The sequence below is a fragment of the Chenopodium album genome, chromosome 24, assembly GCF_948465745.1.
Source record: "Chenopodium album chromosome 24, dcCheAlbu1.1, whole genome shotgun sequence".
Taxonomy (NCBI): domain Eukaryota; kingdom Viridiplantae; phylum Streptophyta; class Magnoliopsida; order Caryophyllales; family Amaranthaceae; genus Chenopodium; species Chenopodium album.
This window is the reverse complement of record NC_137857.1, coordinates 969,471-990,106: the sequence shown is the minus strand read 5'-3', so window position 1 is coordinate 990,106 and position 20,636 is coordinate 969,471. Positions and strand designations below refer to the sequence as shown.

The 20,636-nt window shown below is 32.6% G+C and overlaps 2 protein-coding genes across 2 annotated transcripts; one reads left to right on the top strand and one right to left on the bottom strand.

The window, feature by feature from the left end:
• Positions 1-3,691: 3,691 nt before the first annotated feature.
• On the top strand, positions 3,692-8,704 carry LOC145612095 (oxysterol-binding protein-related protein 4B-like). Its single transcript, XM_081667465.1, has 7 exons — positions 3,692-3,853; positions 5,260-5,421; positions 5,651-5,896; positions 6,020-6,116; positions 6,582-6,867; positions 7,131-7,236; positions 7,605-8,704. Exons 1-7 carry the CDS (start codon positions 3,851-3,853, stop codon positions 7,857-7,859), a joined length of 1,155 nt encoding a protein of 384 aa, XP_081523591.1. The 5' UTR covers positions 3,692-3,850; the 3' UTR covers positions 7,860-8,704.
• Positions 8,705-10,679: 1,975 nt separating this feature from the next.
• LOC145610102 (cadmium/zinc-transporting ATPase HMA3-like) lies at positions 10,680-20,230 on the bottom strand. The gene is made up of 10 exons (XM_081665364.1): positions 20,059-20,230; positions 19,385-19,659; positions 15,624-15,881; positions 15,030-15,127; positions 14,433-14,688; positions 14,209-14,346; positions 13,526-13,853; positions 13,183-13,385; positions 12,870-13,081; positions 10,680-12,687 (listed from the first exon to the last, which is right to left on the bottom strand). The coding sequence occupies exons 2-10, from the start codon at positions 19,614-19,616 to the stop codon at positions 11,047-11,049; spliced, it is 3,366 nt and encodes a 1,121-aa protein (XP_081521490.1). The 5' UTR covers positions 19,617-19,659; positions 20,059-20,230; the 3' UTR covers positions 10,680-11,046.
• Between the last annotated feature and the right edge of the window lie 406 nt (positions 20,231-20,636).

Below are 20,636 nucleotides of genomic sequence, written 5' to 3'. Positions count from 1 at the left end.
GCAAAAACCAATTTGAAGTCAGCTGATCTATTTGATGTTGGAGCAAGTAATGTAACCATTGAATACATGACAAAACATTTTTTAAATTCATCATTCCCTTTTTGCATCTCCTTGTCATTTAACATCTTATTCAACAAAAGAGGAACAGATATATCTAATGATTTAGACCCATATAACTTCCTCCAATTTGTCTTCAAATCAGAATGCTGCCTTTTAATAGAAATAGGAACAGATGTTGCTCCCATTGGTATCTTAAATACATCATGAACATCAGCAGCTGTAAGCTGAAAACTCTGTCCATTAGGCAAGTCAAGCTTACAATTTTCAGCATCAAATGAACTACAGAGCCAACGAACCATTTCTGTTGGAAATGAATTCAATTTAATCAATTGTAAACTCCCAAAACCAATAGCTTTTACAGCATTAACTTGATCAACACTTAATTTCTTAAACAACTCCATAACACCAGCAGGTCTACTACGCAAAACAATTTCATCATCCCTAAAACAAAAAAATGAAAATAAAGTGTAACATTAAAATGACAGAATAAGTAACATCATAAAAAAAATAAAACCTTAACAAGTAACACCCACTTTTATATAACAAGTAACACCTACAATCTTTAAAAAGTAAACAAGTAACCCATAAAAGATTAAAACCTTAACAAGTAACACCTTAACAGAGTACTTAACATGAAACACCTTAACAAAGTACTAACCTTAACAAGTAATACCTTTATTACTTTTATATAACAAGTAACACATACAATATTTATTATACAAACAAGTAACACCTAAAAAAATCTATCAATAAATTTTATATAACCATAAAACAAGTAACAATCAAATAAGTAATCTTCATATAAAACAACCCTAACAAGTAAAATTTATATAAGATCTCCACCACAATCTACAAATAAACAGTAACACCTTTAATACTTTTATCACTGCTATACAACATGTAACACTCTAACAATTAACACTCTAACAAGTAACATTCATTTAATACTTTATCACTCCTATACAACAAGTAACACCTATAAAACAAGTAACCATTCACAAATAACAATAAACTCAGACAAAATTAATTCAATAAATTAATATTAAGCAATAAAAAAGGTGGCAAAAATATAATAAATAAAAAAACTCAAATTCAAATAAATAAACTCAAATTCAAAAATATATTAAACAATAAATAAAAAAACTCAAATTCAAAAATATAATAAAGCACAATTAATTAAAGAAGAATATTTCATACCTCTGGCTACTTTCAACTTTTACAACTTCGATAACTTGACTAGAAGTTGCAGCAGGTTTACGACCTCTGCGGGATCGTCTACTCACAATTGCAGGTTTAATCTCAACATCAGGTTTATCTTCTTCCACATCATCCATAGGATTGACATTATCAGAAGGTGGCTGACCAACATTCTCATCAACTTCTTTTGTAATTTCAGCATTCAAATCCACAACATTCAAATCTTCACCCTGCTCTTCTTCTAAATCATCTTCATTAAGAATATCCCTACCCCTTTTCCTTAGAACTCTACCAACTTCAACTTCTTTAGATGGTTCATTCAAATTAGCATTTGATTCCTCCATAACTACTTCAGTAGGTTTATTCAAACCTTGACTTTGTTCTTCCTGTGTATCATTCAATTCTTCTGTTGAATCAACAAAATAATATCAGCAACACTTCATAAATAATTCCAAGAAACAACTAACAACTGAAAATAAACTATCAATCAAACCATATCATATAAGTAATCCTCTATATACCAAACAACCTAAAAAGTAACACCTATAAAATACATCCACTATAACCAGTATAACAAGTAACACCTATAAAAAAACATCCGTTATAACCCCTATAACAAGTAACACATATAAAATACATCCATAAGTAACACATATAAAATACATCCATAAGTAACACATATAAAATACACATAACAAGTAACACCTATAAAATACATCCATTATAACCCCTATAACAAGTAACACATATATAATACATACACTATAAGAGTAACATTTACAAGTAACCCTCATATAACAAGTAACACATATATCATTTACAAGTAACCCTCATATCAAGTAACACTCATATAAGAATTTAATCAATCACAACATATTCACTCTTATATAACAAGTAACAACTACGAAAAAATGAACCATTCACAAAGTAACAACTTAATTAAGCATCTCCAACAACAGAACAAAGTCTAAACCTAAAAATCGAAAAAATAACAACAATAACAATCATAAGAATACAAGTAACCTTTAAAAAACAATAAATAAAGAAATAAAACAATAGAAAAAGAAATAAACCAACAAATTAAACATGTATCACTTCAAACAATTGGGCGAAATACATATAATCAACAAATTAAACACTAGCAAAATATGACGATCAAAAATTGGGCGAAATACATATAATCAACAATCGCAAAAACAACAATAATGTCAAAATTCATGAAAAAATTACGACAATAATGTCAAAATTCATGAAAATATAAAAATTAGGGTTTAAAAATTACCTGATTCAGAAACTTTCTGACAAGAAGATGATCGTTTCTTACCCTTAGGATGAATAATCTTCAATTTAACCATAATTCGAAAATGTAATAATTTTAAAGAAAATTTAGAGATGAGAAAGAGAATTTAGAGAGAAAATTAAGAACAAACGAAGAAAAAATGGCGGTTGATTAGACTTCCATGTATAATAATGGCGGTTTGGGGAAGTGGGAAACTGGCATCGTTTCAAAAAAAAGAAAAAAAAAACTGAAAAATTCAAATAAAACGGTTGAATATGTAAAATAACGGGGAACGAAATGGGCCCGTTATTTTTTTATTCAAAGTCCGTTATTTTTTTGGGCCTTAATAGAATGGGCCCGTTATGTATGCTGGCCACACCATGTGGCCAGCCACATACAAAAAGTTGTGAAAAAAAAATGTTAGTTACTTGTCAATTGTACGTCCTATTGTTCTTTTCTTAATCGAAATATCTACGACGGTCCCAAAATCATTATTATTCAGATGTGACACCAAAAATAATCATATCGTGTGTGGATTAGAAAATTTTGTCTAAAAATAGGAATGTAACAAAAATATAATTTCCTTGCAGAATGAAGATCCACTTAATACGTGTACTTAATTTTATATGAGTATTTATTTTGATTCTTGATGGTTCATATTGAGAATTGAGATAGACGTAAATAAAAGTGTAACAATAATTAAAATTAGGCAAAAGTATATGTAGCCTAGGCGAAAGAATATACATCAAATCAAAACATTTTGCTTCAGTTAATAGAGAACTCAATTGAGTTGGATCGACTTAAAGAGCAGGTTTATCAAACACTTCTTATGTTTTTTTAATTCTTAAAACACTTCTCTTTTTACGCTATTATTGTATTATTTCAATTGTGAATATCTTTAATTACCAAAGTGTATTGTAAAAAAAAAAAAAATTGATTTTATAGAAGTATATATCGAAACAAATCTAACTAGATCTCACGTGATTATATTTTTCCTTCCTTATAAATCACCAAAGCTAGTTAAAGTGAAATACAAAGTATGTTAATAGTGTAAAAGTCAAACCGTTGAAATAAGTAACAAGTACTTCATATTTAACAACCACTATAAATTCTACATAGTTGAAGTACAACCATGAACTACCTCGCATTCTTAAACCAAAAAGGCAGCAGAAACATTTAAACCTTAGCTTGCTTATTTGCTGAGGAGTATTTATATGCATTGTCTTCTCAATCAACATTCAACACTTATCAATTTTTCACCCTAACATATCCACCTTTTTTCTTCTCTCTTCTTCATCAACTCATCAGATTATAATGGTACGCAATTCTCTTACTTTTTTTTTCTTTTTTTTTTTCTCACTTTTTTTTAGACATAAAAAAAAAACACTCTTTATTTCTTGATTGGTTTTTATTTTTTATACAAGTGATAATTCGATCCACTGTAATAAATACCAATAATCTAGGGATAAAGTGTCCATCCATGAGTACATAGGAGGAAATAATTATATTACGGAGTATTACTACTTACGACGATAGATTAGTGTATATGTATGTTTAAATGTTTAATTTGCCTAAGGCAGTAAGGCTATAACATCACATTAATTTGTTATTCTTTGTTTGAGCCATTTGAAGCAAGGCTTTAATTTGCATAATACTAGTAGTCTTGTACTCCACTACTCCGATCCGTATATATTTGGACATTATGGTTTGACTCAAACTTCCATTTACTAAACATAAAAGTATGTTGTTTCTACATTTTGTGCATCGTTTGCATTGTTGTATTAATTTATTTCACAAATTTTAATTAAAACTAGACATTTAGCTCAATATAAATTGATACTCCGTATTAAAGAGAAGATGACCTTCTTTTATATGTATATGGTTATTTTCCCCAAGTATATTAGAGTTAACATTAAACTATGGGTAATGCTATATGTTGTCTTTAGGGCGACAAACCTACAAATAAGTATGAAATATCTTTTCTTATTTGATATTTCGTATTAATTTAGGACATAATGTATGACAAAATCGTAATTAATAAATATATTTCACTAATACTTTTCTCTTTTAGGTTCTAAAGGACTATATATATATCATCATTTTTCATAAACTATTTAACTTTTGAAACAACCTCAATATGAGGTTTCTATAATTGTTTTTCTCTAAAGGCTTTTACATTTTAATATTTTATTAAACCAATACATAATATCCGAAGATTAACATGGTAGCTAGTCTTCATCCGTACAATTTTTCCTCCTCATTGTACGGATAGGAGTACTACATCGTATAATTTCATACTTTTCATTCATAGATCGACAAGGTTTTCAACGTCAGTGAGTTGGCATTTAACTTTGCCAAACAAATATAAATAAATGGAGTAATTAATTTAAAATCACGTTTTTTTGTTATAAGTTGCCATGCATATGAACTATGAAGCCGACCGTTTGAAAATAACCTCTCAACTAACCACAAACCTTAGCTTAAGTTTATTTCAAAAATGACAATACGTTTTTAATCTTAAATAATTACAAAATATTGAAAAAAAAAAAAAAAAAAACTTTTTACATTATAATGGCTAAAAAAAATAATATATAATCCGAGGGTACTTAATTCCTCTATCTTTTAGATGCAATAATTGGATTTCTATGTTCGTTTACCAATACACATTTTTATACAACTAATGCCTTTAACTAACTTAGAATTATTTGGTGATCGATGTATAGGTTCATGATTTGAAGATTGAGAATAAGGATGATGTCATATTAACATCTCCGCTCTCTCTAGATGGGACTTCAGATACCGATTACAAGGCTCCCAATATCCTTCAATTGATTTTTAGTCTATTCAAGAACATTAGACCTGGAACTGATCTTACTCGTTTTCAGGTAAGGTTTTTTTGTACTTGATGAATAATATGCCACCTTAAAATTAAAATTGGTCATTTTAAAGGAACGAATGAGAATATTTGTTCAAAAAATAAAAACTTAATAAATACGATAACTGTCTTCTAAATCTACAATTCGTATATTGTTAGATAATTGTATAATTTTTTTACCCTAGTTTATTTAAAAAACATAAATTTATAGGAAATTTGAATAATGTGTACAATTTCAGCTACCTCCCTTGTTTAATCTTCCAAAATCACAATTACAATGCTATGGAGAATTAGTGTATTGTGTAAACATGGACATGCTTAGAAAATGCACGACGGGAGAGAACGCTGTTGATCGGATGATCTCGGTTGTTGCTTGGAATCTATCGACTGTTCGTATGCCGGTGTTTGGGGTAGCCCCATTCAACCCCATTCTTGGCGAAACTCATCATGCGTCTAGAGGCTCCTTCAATATCCTACTTGAACAAGTACGTATTTTCGTAACGTACAAGTAATTTAATTCAATCTTAATTTTGTTGTACATATTAAAATTAAAAAAATGTTATACCACTTCGTATAATTTTAAATATCAATACCATCTTTGTTTGTAGGTTTCTCATCACCCGCCAGTAACCGCGATGCATGGAACTGACGAGGCTAACAATATTGAGCTCATTTGGTGCCAACATGCTGTTCCTAAGTTCTATGGTATTCTAATTACTCACTTACTCCTTTAATTTAATTTGCTTGTACATTTTATTATTTTCCTCAATAATCACTTAATTAACCTAAAAGATTAATAATTAATTGTAGTTCATTATTTATTTGAACCAAAACTGAGCTGTTAGAGCATGTTTGATATCATTTTCAATTTCTAGTATTTGGTTTGATAAAACTGATTTTGATTCACATTTTGGATTTTAAATTTCTCAAAATTAATTGTTATGTGCAAAAGCGGCCAAGACCTAGGATTGAATCTCTTCTACATTAATGTTCTTGCAGCTTTCTTTACACCGAAATAGTAATAATAAAGACATTTGCTTCGCGCACTTGTATACGTGTATTGTAGAGCTAGGTTTAGGACCAACTTATTTTCTTTTACTATTATCAATTTGCTCTCTAATTAATTACTTGTTGGTTTTAATTGATTTTCTTCCTCTTTATTTAATATAGGAACTGTTATAGATGGAGTGATCCATGGTAAGAGGAGGCTAAATCTGTTAGAAAAGGGAGAAAGTTATGTGATGAACTCTCCAATACTACAATATAGGTTATTACCAAAGCCAGGTGCTTCTTGGGTTGGAAATGTCAAAATTAAGTGCCAAGAAACAGGTCTTGAAGCTGAGCTACACTTCAAAAGTGCTTCTTTTTTAGGCTTTGGAGGAGGGAATGGGGCTATCAAAGGCAAAATCTTTGATTCGTCCAAGAAATTATTTGAAATTTATGGCCACTGGGACAGGTACCCGTAATCTATTTGTTCAACTTACGTTATAAAAATTAATGTCCGACATTATTAGTCATTATATCCATTACTCTATCAAAAGTACATGACTAATTAGGACGGGGCTGTAATTTTTAAGTTTTATTGTTATTGTCATTAATAATTTCATAATACTTCGTATGAATTAGAAATCATGAAAATATGTTCATGCTTGTCAATATTGTATACAATACACCAACAATTTTGAAATTTTGATTTTTTTTTTTTTTTTTGGGCTTCAGGTGTGTTTATATAAAGGATACCACAGATGGGAAAACCAAAATCCTATACAGTCCAAAAGAGGTTATTTCTGCACTTCATACCCCAATTCTAAGGGACCCCAATGAGGTAATTATACCACACAAATTCCTAGTGTAACATGCCTTTGTTTTCCCTCAAAAAGTTGATTCTCTTTTTAGCCATGTATTTTCACATAAGTTCATATAAGATAAGTTCACGTAAGAAAAATAAACTCTGATAATGATTAACTGAATTCAAATTACAACTAAAAATAAGTTTTATAAAGTCCAATTAGTTCAGATAAGTGAAAATCTGGTAAATATAACACACCATACATAGGTGAACATGTTGAACTTTTGATATTGTGATACTCCGTAAAATAGTTTTAATATATAATTAACAACTCAAGTAGTTCTATTGTAAACTTGTAATGGTGTACTTATTCTAATGATTATTCATGTATACATCATTTTAAGGGAGTGTGGCAAAGTGAATCAGCAGCAGTGTGGGCCGAAGTGAGCAAAGCTATTCTAAGCAAAGATTGGGACAAAGCAAGAGAGGCAAAGAGAACAGTTGAAGAGAAGGAAAGAGAACTCCTCAAGCAAAGGAAATCAATGGGAGAAGATTGGATTCCCAAGCACTTTGATTTGTCTTACACCCCTGATTCTGGTTGGGATTGCTCTCCTAAAGAAAAGATTGTTCCACCGGCTCCGATCATCTTTCCTATATAAACTTTCTACATATACTCTTTCGTTTGGTCTGAATTTAGCAGTCACATTACTAATTTATTTACAGAATAAAAATTATGACAATTTATAAATTCATGTTAACGAATTACTTCCTCGTTTTTTTTTTTTTTTTTTTTTTTTTTTTTTTTTTTTTTTACTTGGCCTGGCCTTATTTGACTTTTACAGTATTCATACACTCATTTTTGACTTTATGATTTATACTTAGAGGTTATCAATAATGGCCCGACGCGCTAACCCGATTGATCCAATCCAACTTTAGTTCAAAACTCGAGCCCAACCTGGAAAAAAAGCTCGATCGAGATGCCCACTTTGACCCAATAAGCCCAACTAACATTATTTTACGTGTTTAGGCACAAGATTTTATGCATTGTTTTGTAAAAATGAAAAATAATCATAAATATTAGATTAAATTATTTAACTATCGTCACTCCAAACCCCTAAAATACTAGAACTGAAAGTAAACCAAAAACGTGTTTACCTGTGTTAGTTTTCCGTTTCCTTTCGTTATTTGTGCCATAATATAGAAACCCTACAAACGACGACACATGAATCGGATATAGACGAGTTCCAAACACCAATACATATGCCTCTTGAAAATGTTCATATAGGTTGGCATGAGAAGAAGAGAACCAAATGTAGCCAAGGACAACCTGCCGGGAAGTAAAATGTAATCACTTATTTATAAATTAATTAAGTGCAACATAATTATAAAACTTCCGGCAAGTCATCCTTGGCTGCATTTCACTCTCTATACTTCTTCATGCCATAGTATAATAATTATACTCCTATATTAACCATATTATATACGTAGTATATCATCAAACTCCGCCTTAGTTACACCTTTATATATATACTAGTTTTTTTTTTTTTTGTGTGATGTTATGAATTTAGCATTGTACTAATGTATGCCTATTTATAGTAGAGCAAAGGTAAGTACAAGGCTAATATTATAGACTATATTAATAATATTATGACATACATATTCTTATCTTATCGAATTTATGACCACTAAGATTTGCTATTTTTCTAAAAGTGGCATATTCCCGAAATAACAAATTTTATAGATGTGACAAGTTCGTTGTGGCTGCAAAGTGAACGGAAATGATGGACATAATAGGGGTATAGAGTACATGCCATTGCCCACATGCTAAAGTAAGATATCAAATCTTATGTATTTTGTCATTTCTATCCCATGCACTTTCATCACATCCCTATAATTATGCAAAATTTGTTACAAATGTATTTTAAATTAAAATCACACCCATATGTTAGAGCATAGTTGTCTATGTTCTTCTCACATAGGAGTGTGCCTGAATCAATTAAGGGTGTGCCAAAATCAATTTCCTATGTTCGGCTACGATATCTAAAAGGAGCTTGAAGTGTTAGTTGAAACTAATAAGGTGCTGAAATTGTTGATATATAGATTTGATTTGCAGCTGCGTTTGATATAACTTATTTTTTGTTGTTAGCTTAAATTTTAAAGGAGACCGTTCTATTGAAAGCCCACATGATTAATGTGAATAATGCAAAATGTTGGTTTAAACAGGTAAATTGAATATTGCACATAATATAACTAGTGTTTCTCCCACTTACAGTATGCAAGTATAAGTTCGTTGATCCAAACTCAGAATGGGCAAATACAGAAAAATGAAATTACATAATTGCAACCTAGATCAATAATGCTAGGAGAATCCATACCATATCATATCGATAAAATAGGTCCAAAATACATATCAAGTCAGTTGTAGATGACATTTATTATTACGGAAAAATAAAAGAAAAACTATAATTAAAGTGATTATTCAATGCCTTTTTTGATATTCTAATGTAAAAAAGATATTCTTATATAAAAAGTCAAATTAGAAAAATATTCCCAACTTATTGAAGAAAAAAATGAATCATCTTAGGGTTCCAATTCTTAATTTTTAAACATAAATAAGTCACGCAACAAAATTTATATTACTTGAAGCTGCATAAGTTCCATTCTAAGACCATACGACATTATAAATAGTAAATCACGCAAATAATAAACTAATCAGTAATCACCTTTCTACCCCTCTTCCTATGTGGGCAATCATTCTTCACACAAGTGTGAAGAACCCAACATGAACACATAGGTGTCAATCAAAAGATCCATAAAAAGGCAATGCATGTTATGTTTAGCAATTGGTTGAAATTCATCCTTGCATTAATAATTTGTCTATTTCAACATAAAATTGGTTGAAATTCAATCAAAACTAAAGTTTAGCAAATGACTTTTAATGCTAGATTAAGAAATATGTATGGCCAGGTATTATTAGACAGTTGGCATTGGAGGCTCTTATGGCAACATAAGAATCATGGAATAAATAGAATAAGAGGTAGAAATGCAATGCAATCATATTTGAAAATGATGCTTAGCATATATCATTATCCATGGACCAGAGCATTTTGTTTGTTACTCGTCTATAAAGCATCAAAATGATAAGGTAAAAAGTTAGATGTGGATTGGGCCTAATCTATAGGGATTGACTCTAATGGGTTGAAAGGGACTAGCATTAGCCTAGCTCATGGCACATTATCTCTTATACATTTACACTTTAGAGTCTGATCGCACACGCTATATGTGGACTATACTTTTATGCGCGTATACATGTGTCAATCGTATGTTGTATACTCTATCATTGTGCATACAACTGGTTGCGAGATAAATGTGGTACGCGTGACTCGGAGGAGTAACATGTTACATTTTTTTTAGAGTTTCTATGCTTTTTTTATTTATTTTATTCAGTATTTACATGTCACGAGTCAAGTTCATACTTTCAATGACATTTTGAGATGAATAACAGGGTTGGATACATGGAACAATGATATTCAGGGACGGGGCGAGTTTCTTGGCAATATAATTTCTTAATCTATCCACTCTTTACTAAAATCAACAAGTAATGACAATATTAGAAATCAAGCATTTGAAATTGCTCCTTCTAATTACATGATGTTAGAATTGTTGCCCGGCTAACTTGCCCAAAAAAGGGGCTACCTAAAGAAAAAAACAACCGAATTTTCAATTTTTATAGAAAATTAAGGTTGAATGTCATAGCTCCCACCCCCATCAAAAAAAAAAAAAAAAAAAAAAAAAAAAAGAAGGTTTTTTAACCCCATTTTTACTCTACACATAACACACTTTGTACTATTCAGTTACAATTTCTGTAAGCCCTCCAAAAGCAGGTCCAATATGACCCTGTGGACCACTGCAACACTCCTTCCTGAAGCTCTTGCAGCATGCCCCAACCTCCCTCTTTCTCAAACTGCTACACGCGTGCTTGGCAACTGCGTTAGCATGGCATGATCCATGTGACAAAACACGGTGATGGTGGTGGTGATGATGTGCTACATGAACATCATGTGATTTCGAGCAATGTTCATGTTTCGAGTTCATATTTTTGCTCTGCAGCACATTGATAACAGAACTGCACTGTACAGGACTTATCTCATCTGTGTCTAGGCATTTCAGTTTGTTCGCCTCATCATTGACTTCACAACACGAACTCTTCTTCTGTTCAAAATGATGATGTTCATTTACCCCCGAATGATGATGCTTCTCTGAATCCAAGTGATCATGTTTGATACATGGACCGGCCTGACTTTCAAGCCAGTCAAGGCAATGATCATCATCAGTACATACATTCCCTTCACAAGTACTTGAGCTGTGTGGATCGTTGGACTCACACTCTGATGGGCATTCAGGAGAATGACAGTGTTTCTCATGTGTGTCAAGAGCATCTGCAGAATGACAGTGTTCATCATGTGTGTCATGAGCATCTGCATGACAATGCGGTTGATCAGTTGAATGACAGTGTTTATCATGTGTGTCATGAGCATCTGCATGACAATCAGTTGGTTGACAGCATTCAGATACATGAGCTCCAACAATTGGAGTCACACAACTCTCTGAAGAACATTTAGCAGATTGACACGACTCAGGATTAGTCGTCTGACAAGGATTAGCTAAGTGACTCTGAGAGGAACATTTTGCAGGCCCACAAGACTTGGTTTCAGTTGCTTGACAAGGAGTAGCCGAGTGACTCTGAGAAGAACATCTTGCAGGACCACAAGACTTAGTATTAGTTGTCTGACAAGGAGTAGCCGAGTGACTCTGAGAAGAACATTTTGCAGGACCACATGACTTGGTATTAGTTGTCAGACAAGGAGTAGCTGAGTGACTCTGAGAAGAACATTTTGAGGACCCACATGACTTAGGTTTAGCTGTGTGACAAGGAGTAGCCGAGCAATGAGGCACTGCAGTTTTGGAGCAACATTGCTGAGTTGTCTTAGAATGATGGTGTTCTGTCTTATGAGAATGACATGATGAGAACATCCCAAAGCACCTGCTACCGCCATGTGCATGGCCTGAGCCCCGTAGGAGAAGCATGCTGTTGAAGATCACAACCAAGCATGTCGCGACATCAGCTAGAACTGCCAACCAGACAAGTGGGTGGCCAGCAATGGCAAAAGCAATGACTCCAGCCTTTGTAATGATAGAGATAAATATGTTTTCAATCACTTTTCTGCGGGTTTTTCTAGCTAGCTTAATAGCTTTCGGTATTTTCCTAATGTCATTTGACATGAGAATCACATGCCCTGTCTCGGTTGCCAGTGCTGAGCCTGAAACTCCCATTGAGATACCCACGTCTGCAGTAGCTAATGCAGGAGCATCATTAACACCATCGCCTACCATAGCTGTAGGTCCGTCTTTCTTGTAGTCCTTTATAATTCTTGCCTTTTCCTCAGGCAGAAGGTCTGCATGAACTGCATCTAAAGTTTTTCCAAGCTGCAATAATCATAGAAACCTCTAGTCAGAAAATTTTATTCATATCTTCGCGCTACAAAAGAAACACTCTTACAGTCCCTTTCAAAGAACCAGAGTAAATAGGCTAGAAAAGGCTAAACTTGGCAAAAGTATCTAAAGAGGGTTTAAATCAATTACTACGACAGTTAGGTCCAGAAATAAACCTGCTCTTGTGCACGCATTGCTGTAGACCGGGTATCCCCAGTGAGCAAAGCAGTCTTTATGCCCATTGATTTCAGCTCTCTGATTGCTTCAGCAGCCCCTGATCGACAATCATCTGAGAGACTGAAAGTCCCAATAAGAACTCCTCCAGAGTAAACATAACCACAAGTTCGCGCTTCCTTTATACTATCATCACCATGAACAATATTTGAAGCTAACATTTGGTTATACAACACAGATTTGAGTCAGGAAGTTCATAAAGAATTTTACAAAAAATGTGATTAGAAACAATTATATATAGTAGCAGCTGCTTACCTACTGTACAGTTGGCCCTTCGGCCTAGCTTCTGGTTTCCAATGTAGATTTCCCTTCCATCAATCTTCCCAAAAACCCCTTCTCCTGGAAAATTCTGAAAGTCTTCCACATTTTCAGGCTTCGGTTCAATGCCTTGAGGACGCCCATAATCAGCAAGTACAGCTGCTATAGGATGGCTGGACTTGCTTTCGATACTTGACACCCTTCAACAATTAATAAATTCATTAAATTATATGGTGATCTAAAAGCTCCATACTCTTTCATGCAAAAACTAACAAACCATAGGAAGACGAGGGGTGATTAATCCATGTCAAAGATTGGTAAAAACTATGAAAACACCTACCAGTATACTAGAGTTGTCAGAGTAACATCATCAGCAAGTGAACGAAAGTCTTTCAAGGTGAATTCACCTCTTGTTATAGTTCCAGTCTTATCAAAGGCGATGTGTTTAACTTTGGCAAGAATTTCAAGGTAATCTCCCCCTTTTATTAGAAGCCCTGAAGTAGCTGCTCTTGAAAGTGCACAAAAAGTTGCAACTGGTGTCGAAAGGATAAGTCCGCAAGGACATGCACTTACTAAAACTACCAGTGATAAGTAAAACCAATGCTTCTTGTCATGAAGTTTCATTGCAACAGGAACTACAGCTATACCAGCTGATATTAAAACAACAGCTGCAATGCATAGCCAAAAAAACTAAATCATGCTCATTTAAATATATATCGGTCCAAAATAAAAAGAACCTACAAATTTTGACAGCAATTCAACTCGTAGTTCTGTTGTTTACAGTGAGGTTATGTTCTGTTCAACTTACAAAAACTGGTTTCAGCAAAACGTAGTCTTGATTATTAAATTTCAGTTTTGAATTTTTGATCAATAATACTCCGTTGTACACATATAACATACAGATGAAAAACAGTTTTAAGAAGTACACATAAGTTATGGCCGATAAAAAATCAGTTTTGCTCAGCACCTATGTTCAGTACCATAAAAATCAGCATATAACCACATAAAACAGGATTAACAAACCTGGTGTATAATACTTTGCACATCTATCAATTAGCCTCTGAACACTAGATTTATTGTTTTGAGCTTCTTCTACTAGCTTTGCCATTTTTGCGACTGCACAATCCTCGGCTAAGGCAGTTGTTTTTACACTGACATAACCTAAACAGAAAATACATGTAAATGTAATTGATTGCTTTCTATTATGTGAAGAGGTCCTAGACTATAAGACTAGGGAGAAAACTTACCATTTACGTTAACAGTTCCTGCCCAAACGGTGGAATCCTTTTGCTTGGGAACAGGATATGATTCCCCGGTTAAAGTCTTCTCATCTACTTCACAAGTTCCTTCTACAACTACTCCATCAATTGGTATAAGTTCACCCGACTTAACAGCCAGAACAGTATTTAGCTTAACATCTTTCACATTCACAACTTCTCCTGTTTCTGCTATAGTTGCTTGTTGAGGTGTCATGCTCAAAAGTGATGACATAACCGCGGTTGCCTGAGACACGCAAGGAGGGGAGGAAAAAGACATTTATATTGAACTCAGCTCATAAGTACATGAGGTTATGTCATAAGGACATTTGTAGCCAAGAAAGCATAGCAATTGGAAGTATTATTTTTTCTCAAAACATATGAAAAAATAAACTTTTGTGTAGAAAATTTAGCTCACAAGCTCTCATTATTGATGCTTATCTAAACCTTTTTACCCCTCACATAACTAATTTTGCTAAAATTGAAAACGACGACATACATGACCTATAAAACATACAGGGAATATACATATTGAAAACACAACAGAAATAATTACTGAGCAGGAAATGATAAGAGTAGAGTAGAAACCTTTTGACTAGCCCTTGATTCAAGCCATTCGGCGATGGTGAAAAGAAAAACTATAGTACCAGCTTCTGTATAATCTCTCATCACAAGTGTGCCTACCACTGCCAAAAATTATGTTTAACATTATGTTAGAAAGAAAGAGAAAATACAAGTTAATCACTAACGCCATATCAAAAACCTCACACGTTACTACTTTGGAGAGCTGATAAAATACTTCTCACCCAGTTGTATTAGTCTGCATCAACTGATCACCAGCATTCTCAATGTAATTTGAAAATTGATCATAAACAGGACAATAACAGAACAAAACAAAAGCTAACCAATCCGAAATTTAAAGTACTGATAGTCTGCTACTACAGCGCGATATACCATCCTATATTCCCACCAGTCACTAAGTGATCAGCTCATACAACATAGTATAAACTAGTATCAAATGTAGATATTCTCTATACAACGTAGGAGGAACATGCATGATTTCTCAAATTTTGCAAACTTGACGAACTTTGTAAGAATTTAATACGCTAGTGATCCACAAGGAGTAACAATGTAACAGAACCAAAATTAGAATATATCAGGTTAACACTATATATGCAGTACCTGCTATGAGCATAAGAATGTTGACGTCGAGGGTAAAATTTTTGATTGCAATTACACCCCTCATGAGAATAGGCCAAATGCCAACAGCAACCGCTGCAACAGCTAGCCATTGGAAAGGGTGGTATACGTACTTCAAAAATGACAGTGAGAGCAACAGTCCTGAAGCAATAACATAAGGGCTAGGCCATTTTCCCCTGTAGCTCGCTTTCCCAATTACTCTCACGTTAGCTTCTAGCCGAGCTTGATTCAAAGCCTTCACTGTCGTAACAAATGTACACAAGTATTAATGTATTATGTTAGAGAACCACTAAGAAACGAGAATATTTGGAGACATAGCATTGTACATCGAAAACAAATAACTTGCTGTATTTTTCAAGCATACGAGTGCATAACATCAATCAATAGTTATTACGGAGTATATATCAATAAGCACGGTACAAATATACTGAAATTGTTATCTTGACAATATATGTTGAGACAAATGTAACAAGATCCCCACATAAAAAAATGAATTTTCTTACTATAAATAACAGAAATAGCAAATAAAGTACTTCGTATTGGCATATTTTGTATGATTAGTGTAAAAATTAAAATGGTACAAGTAAAAATATTCTTTACATGTATGACTTCCCCTATGGCCCTATCATATATGTTCTTTAACATGACACAACACTGTGGCGGTGGCCAGTACTCGTGTATAATGTTTTGGTGTTTAAGGAGCCACGATTGCCAATGATGTACAACATACAAGATTTAATCCAAAGTACGTACCATCCCCCAAGGGCGCGAAATTTTAACTAAGAACTAACTACAGAGTAAATGAAACAGAGGTAGTAATAATAATTCGAGACCATACAAATATACAATAAAATGGAGTATCAATATTCCACATAAAAACGTGAGACTAATAACACAAAATTTGTCCTATTGAACTAGTTAGTGCGAAGCTAGTCAGGCAGTCATTCGAAAACATGACAAATTAATGCCCTCCTTTTTTTTAGCATAATGGAGTCTGTCACGCATCTTCCACATTAACTTTTTTAAGTTGTGAAAAAGTTAACACTAGTAATGGATTAACGGTGTATTATTGCTACTTTTTCTATAATTATTATTGGTTTCTATTAATTTCTTAATTTATTCTTTAAATCTTTTGTTATGTTATCATTATTAACTAGTGTGTCACTCGGGCGTTGCCCCGAGATATTACTTTGAGTAATATTTTCTTTTAATAATAAAGTGTTTGAAGTATTAATAATTTGGAATGTAAAGTTAAATATTGAATAAAAAAATAAAGAATAATATGTGTCTATTTGTTTTTGAGTTTAGATGCAATTTTGTATTCTACATTTAAATACATTTATGTGGAAGAATTGAATATAAATTATTGGTAGTTAAGATGGTAAGACATGTGGTGTAATTTCATGAGGTTAGGAGTTCAAACCTCTTCATATATTATTCTATAGATTAAGAACTTAGCAATATACAGTATACACCCTTCCAATCAATTTTACGGAATATATGCTACTTTTGGACTTTTACATTATTCACACGTTAATTTGTTACTCTGGGTCGCCCTAAATGAATATTTAGAAAAATATACAAAATGAATTATTTAGCCTAATTTGTTAATCTTTTAGGGCAATGTTCTATAGATATTTAGCCTAATTTTCAGCAACAATTATCCCCATTATATGCATGAATGCATGATGATAAACAAATATTTTAATATTAACCCACTCATTAACAAGACCATGAGACTATAATAAGTAAAACCTCTTGAATTTTTTATAAATCAAGGTTAGCTAGAAGCAACCTCTAGTATTAAATCTCGCAGCTGATCAACTACCAACAACATTATTAATTAAAAGACTGTGAAAGAGGTAGGTGTTGTACACTACGGAGTACTACACTTGTACTACTCGTCAAATAATAATACAGTAGCAAACTATATCTATTACTCTTCACTAATATTTGGTCCGTTAGTAATAATTTTTTTTTCAAGGTAAGATGAAAGACTCTACTGAATCGCCACCTTTTACAGGTTTAGCCAGCTCCACAGGTCGACGTTTGAGAGTAAAGGGAGAGGTAAGGGAATTCTCCTACTCCCAAACATTTTGTAGTTAGGGGTGCTCGAATTTGTGACCTCAAAGTCACAAGGTGAGTTCCCCAACAACTCCAAGATTGTACTTCGTATTTCACAACTTTGAGGTTATACATACGATCTTACAAAGTAGATATTTTACAAATTTTTGCAACTTTATATACTATCGTATTATTTTACTTGTCTCGATCAACCATTTATGCGAAGATTTTTGTGGGTATTAAAATATCACATGTATTGATGTTATTTTGCTTCACGTAGTGCAAGAGAATAGGTCGCGATTCTCGTGTCATACATGCATGGGTTGGAAAACGTGACAGCAAATTAAACCTACCCCCTTCCCAATTTAACATGGCAAACGCCGTGTTATTCAGTGACAAAGGGAGTAATTTAGCACGCAAATGCAAATATGATGAATTGATAATGACTACAACATGATCACAAATAGAGCATTTAAACCTGAAAAATCTCTGCATCACATCAAGTTTGTTTTCAAGATGTCCAAATATAAAATAAAAATGGGTTTCTTTTTCTTTTTTGGCCTAACCCATTTTTGCTGCTTTTCAAAAGGAAAAGACTAGAAAGATAAGGAAGGGTGGTCAAACAATTTTCTCTTTTTTCCAATGAAAAAAGCGGTGCACAAAAATTGACACATTATTGTTGGCTGTTTTTTTTGCCATAAGTTAACATTCATTTTATTTCCTTTTCAATTCGATTCTAAAATAATGTCTGTTTTTTTTTCTTTTTCCCTTTTTGGGTACGATTAAACTACAAAGACAATACAAATTACAAATAAATAGAGATTTGAACATGTGGGCAAAAAATTTCTAGGAGAGTTCAATTTTGTTATTTTTGGAAAGCCTTATTATGTACATCCGGGATCATTTGCTTATTTAATCAACAAATAAGTAAAAATGAGTAAATTACTCCGGATGTACGGTACACCAGGTGTATATATAACAATTTCTATTATTTTTGTAGAGCTAACTAATACGTCGCGTCTTGTGTGACACTATCTTGTTACGAACTTAAGTGGCTAGTGGCGGACTCTGCTTAACACGTTACTAAAAGAAGTTGATCGTATTTTTTATTTTACGATTAATATATAAGATAAACATTGGCATGTGAAATCTTGTTGGATTAACACTTGATCTCATTTAGAAGATGTTTTGTTTTTTTTTTTTTTTTTTTTTGACAAATCATTTAGAACATGTTACAGCTTAAATGTGTAATAAGTTTTTAGAAAAATAATTCAAAAAATCCTTATAACTTTTTAAAACGGTCTATATAATTATTATTGTGAGATTGTATATACTCTTTCTTATAAATGCCACATTAACAATTTTGTAAAGAGAAAAATGCCAAAACAAATTAATGAGAACAGCTACTAAAAGATCATCAAAACCCATTACTCTTTCTTGTTACGTAACAAGTGTCCATTCTCATTTCTCAATTTTAAATATTTCAATCTACCCCATCTACCCCAAAACTCGAGTTAAATTCTACTCAGCTCGACTCATTTACAACCCTAATTCACATTTCGATGTTTACGGAAAAAAAAAAAAAAATCTACTCAGCTCGACTCATTTACACCCCTAATTCACATTTCGATGTTTACGGAAAAAAAAAAGAGAGAGATAGAGAGAGCGAATTAACATACCAATTTGATGTTGAGAGATAAGGAGGGTATCATGCACAACAATGACAGTTCTAGAAGGAACAATCACTGAAACTTCAACTACTCCTTCAAGTGGCTTTAATATTTTCTCTATCAATGGAACTTCTGATGAACAGCATAATCCCAACACATCAAAATAGCTTTTTTCTATATTACTCCCTTTTTTATCTTTGTTTACATCACTTTTTTCTCCTCCCTTTGAAGATTTATCCATTCTTTGCTGCTACAACAAGTTAATTTTGTTTTAATTTTTAAGCCTGCACAAAAAAACATAACAAGTTAACCACATAATTAAATTCATAGAATTTTCTTTTTTTTTTTTTTTTTTTTTTTTTGGTTATGGTTATGGTAAGAAATCACATGGAAAAAAGTTTGATTATTTTTTTTTTTTTTTTTTTTGGTGTGATTTATTGCACCACACACTTTAAAAAGATATCTCTAAGGAATATTGGCAGAATTGATACAACGAATGTCAGCTAGCTTAGTTGGTTAAGGTGCTGAAGGTTTGTTACACCCAAAACTCGAGATCAAATCGTGGGTGGAGAAGTGACATTTGAGTTTCAAAACCCCATGTGAAAAGGAAAACCCAAGAAGAAGAAACTAGGGAAAGAAATGAAAACAAAAGAACAAGAGTAAGAATAAGAAGAATAACTAACCAAATTGGGAATAGCTCGTATGAATTAACATGAGGTGAAATTTGGACCAACCTTGATTAAATGGGATGAGAATCATATAATATGAATGTATTTATAAAGAGGTGTGAATTAATGAGGAGAGAAGAGGATGGGAAAAACAGAGGAAAACAGGGAAGTTTATAATAAAAACTAAAAAGGTTGTGAGATGGCAATATGGCATAAGACGAAACATTTTGCAAAAGCAATGCGTCATTTAAACAACAATTGGGTCCCTCCACAATAGCGGTTACTACTAAAGTGTACTACCAAAATACTATTAGTTGATTTCATACACATTGGAAAAATGGTTACGAGTATATACAACTAATACAAGTACTTCTTGTCAAAAAAAACCTAATACAAGTACTTAATTAAAGTTGCTTCGTACTATAAGAGTGAGGAATAGCTTAAGTGGTTAGAGTTTCCATCTTGATTTCAAGTGATCTTCCCTGTAAGATCGATTCTCATCACTTGCCATTGTGGCTGTCTAAGCACCCAAAAAAGTTGTTCCACACTATATTAGTTTTTTTTTTCGTTTTCTTCCTTTTTTTTTTTTATTG

Excerpts from the sequence above, each read along its gene's own strand:
- LOC145612095 (XM_081667465.1), top strand. Across the intron at positions 5,422-5,650 it reads CTGATCTTACTCGTTTTCAG|CTACCTCCCTTGTTTAATCT; the intron begins GTAAGGTTTTTT and ends GTACAATTTCAG. Across the intron at positions 5,897-6,019 it reads TCAATATCCTACTTGAACAA|GTTTCTCATCACCCGCCAGT; the intron begins GTACGTATTTTC and ends CTTTGTTTGTAG.
- LOC145610102 (XM_081665364.1), bottom strand. The coding sequence starts at position 19,616 with ATGGATAAATCTTCAAAGGGAGGAGAAAAAAGTGATGTAAACAAAGAT. Across the intron at positions 15,128-15,623 it reads CATTCTTATGCTCATAGCAG|TGGTAGGCACACTTGTGATG; the intron begins GTACTGCATATA and ends AATTTTTGGCAG. Across the intron at positions 13,082-13,182 it reads AAGGGCCAACTGTACAGTAG|CTTCAAATATTGTTCATGGT; the intron begins GTAAGCAGCTGC and ends ACCAAATGTTAG.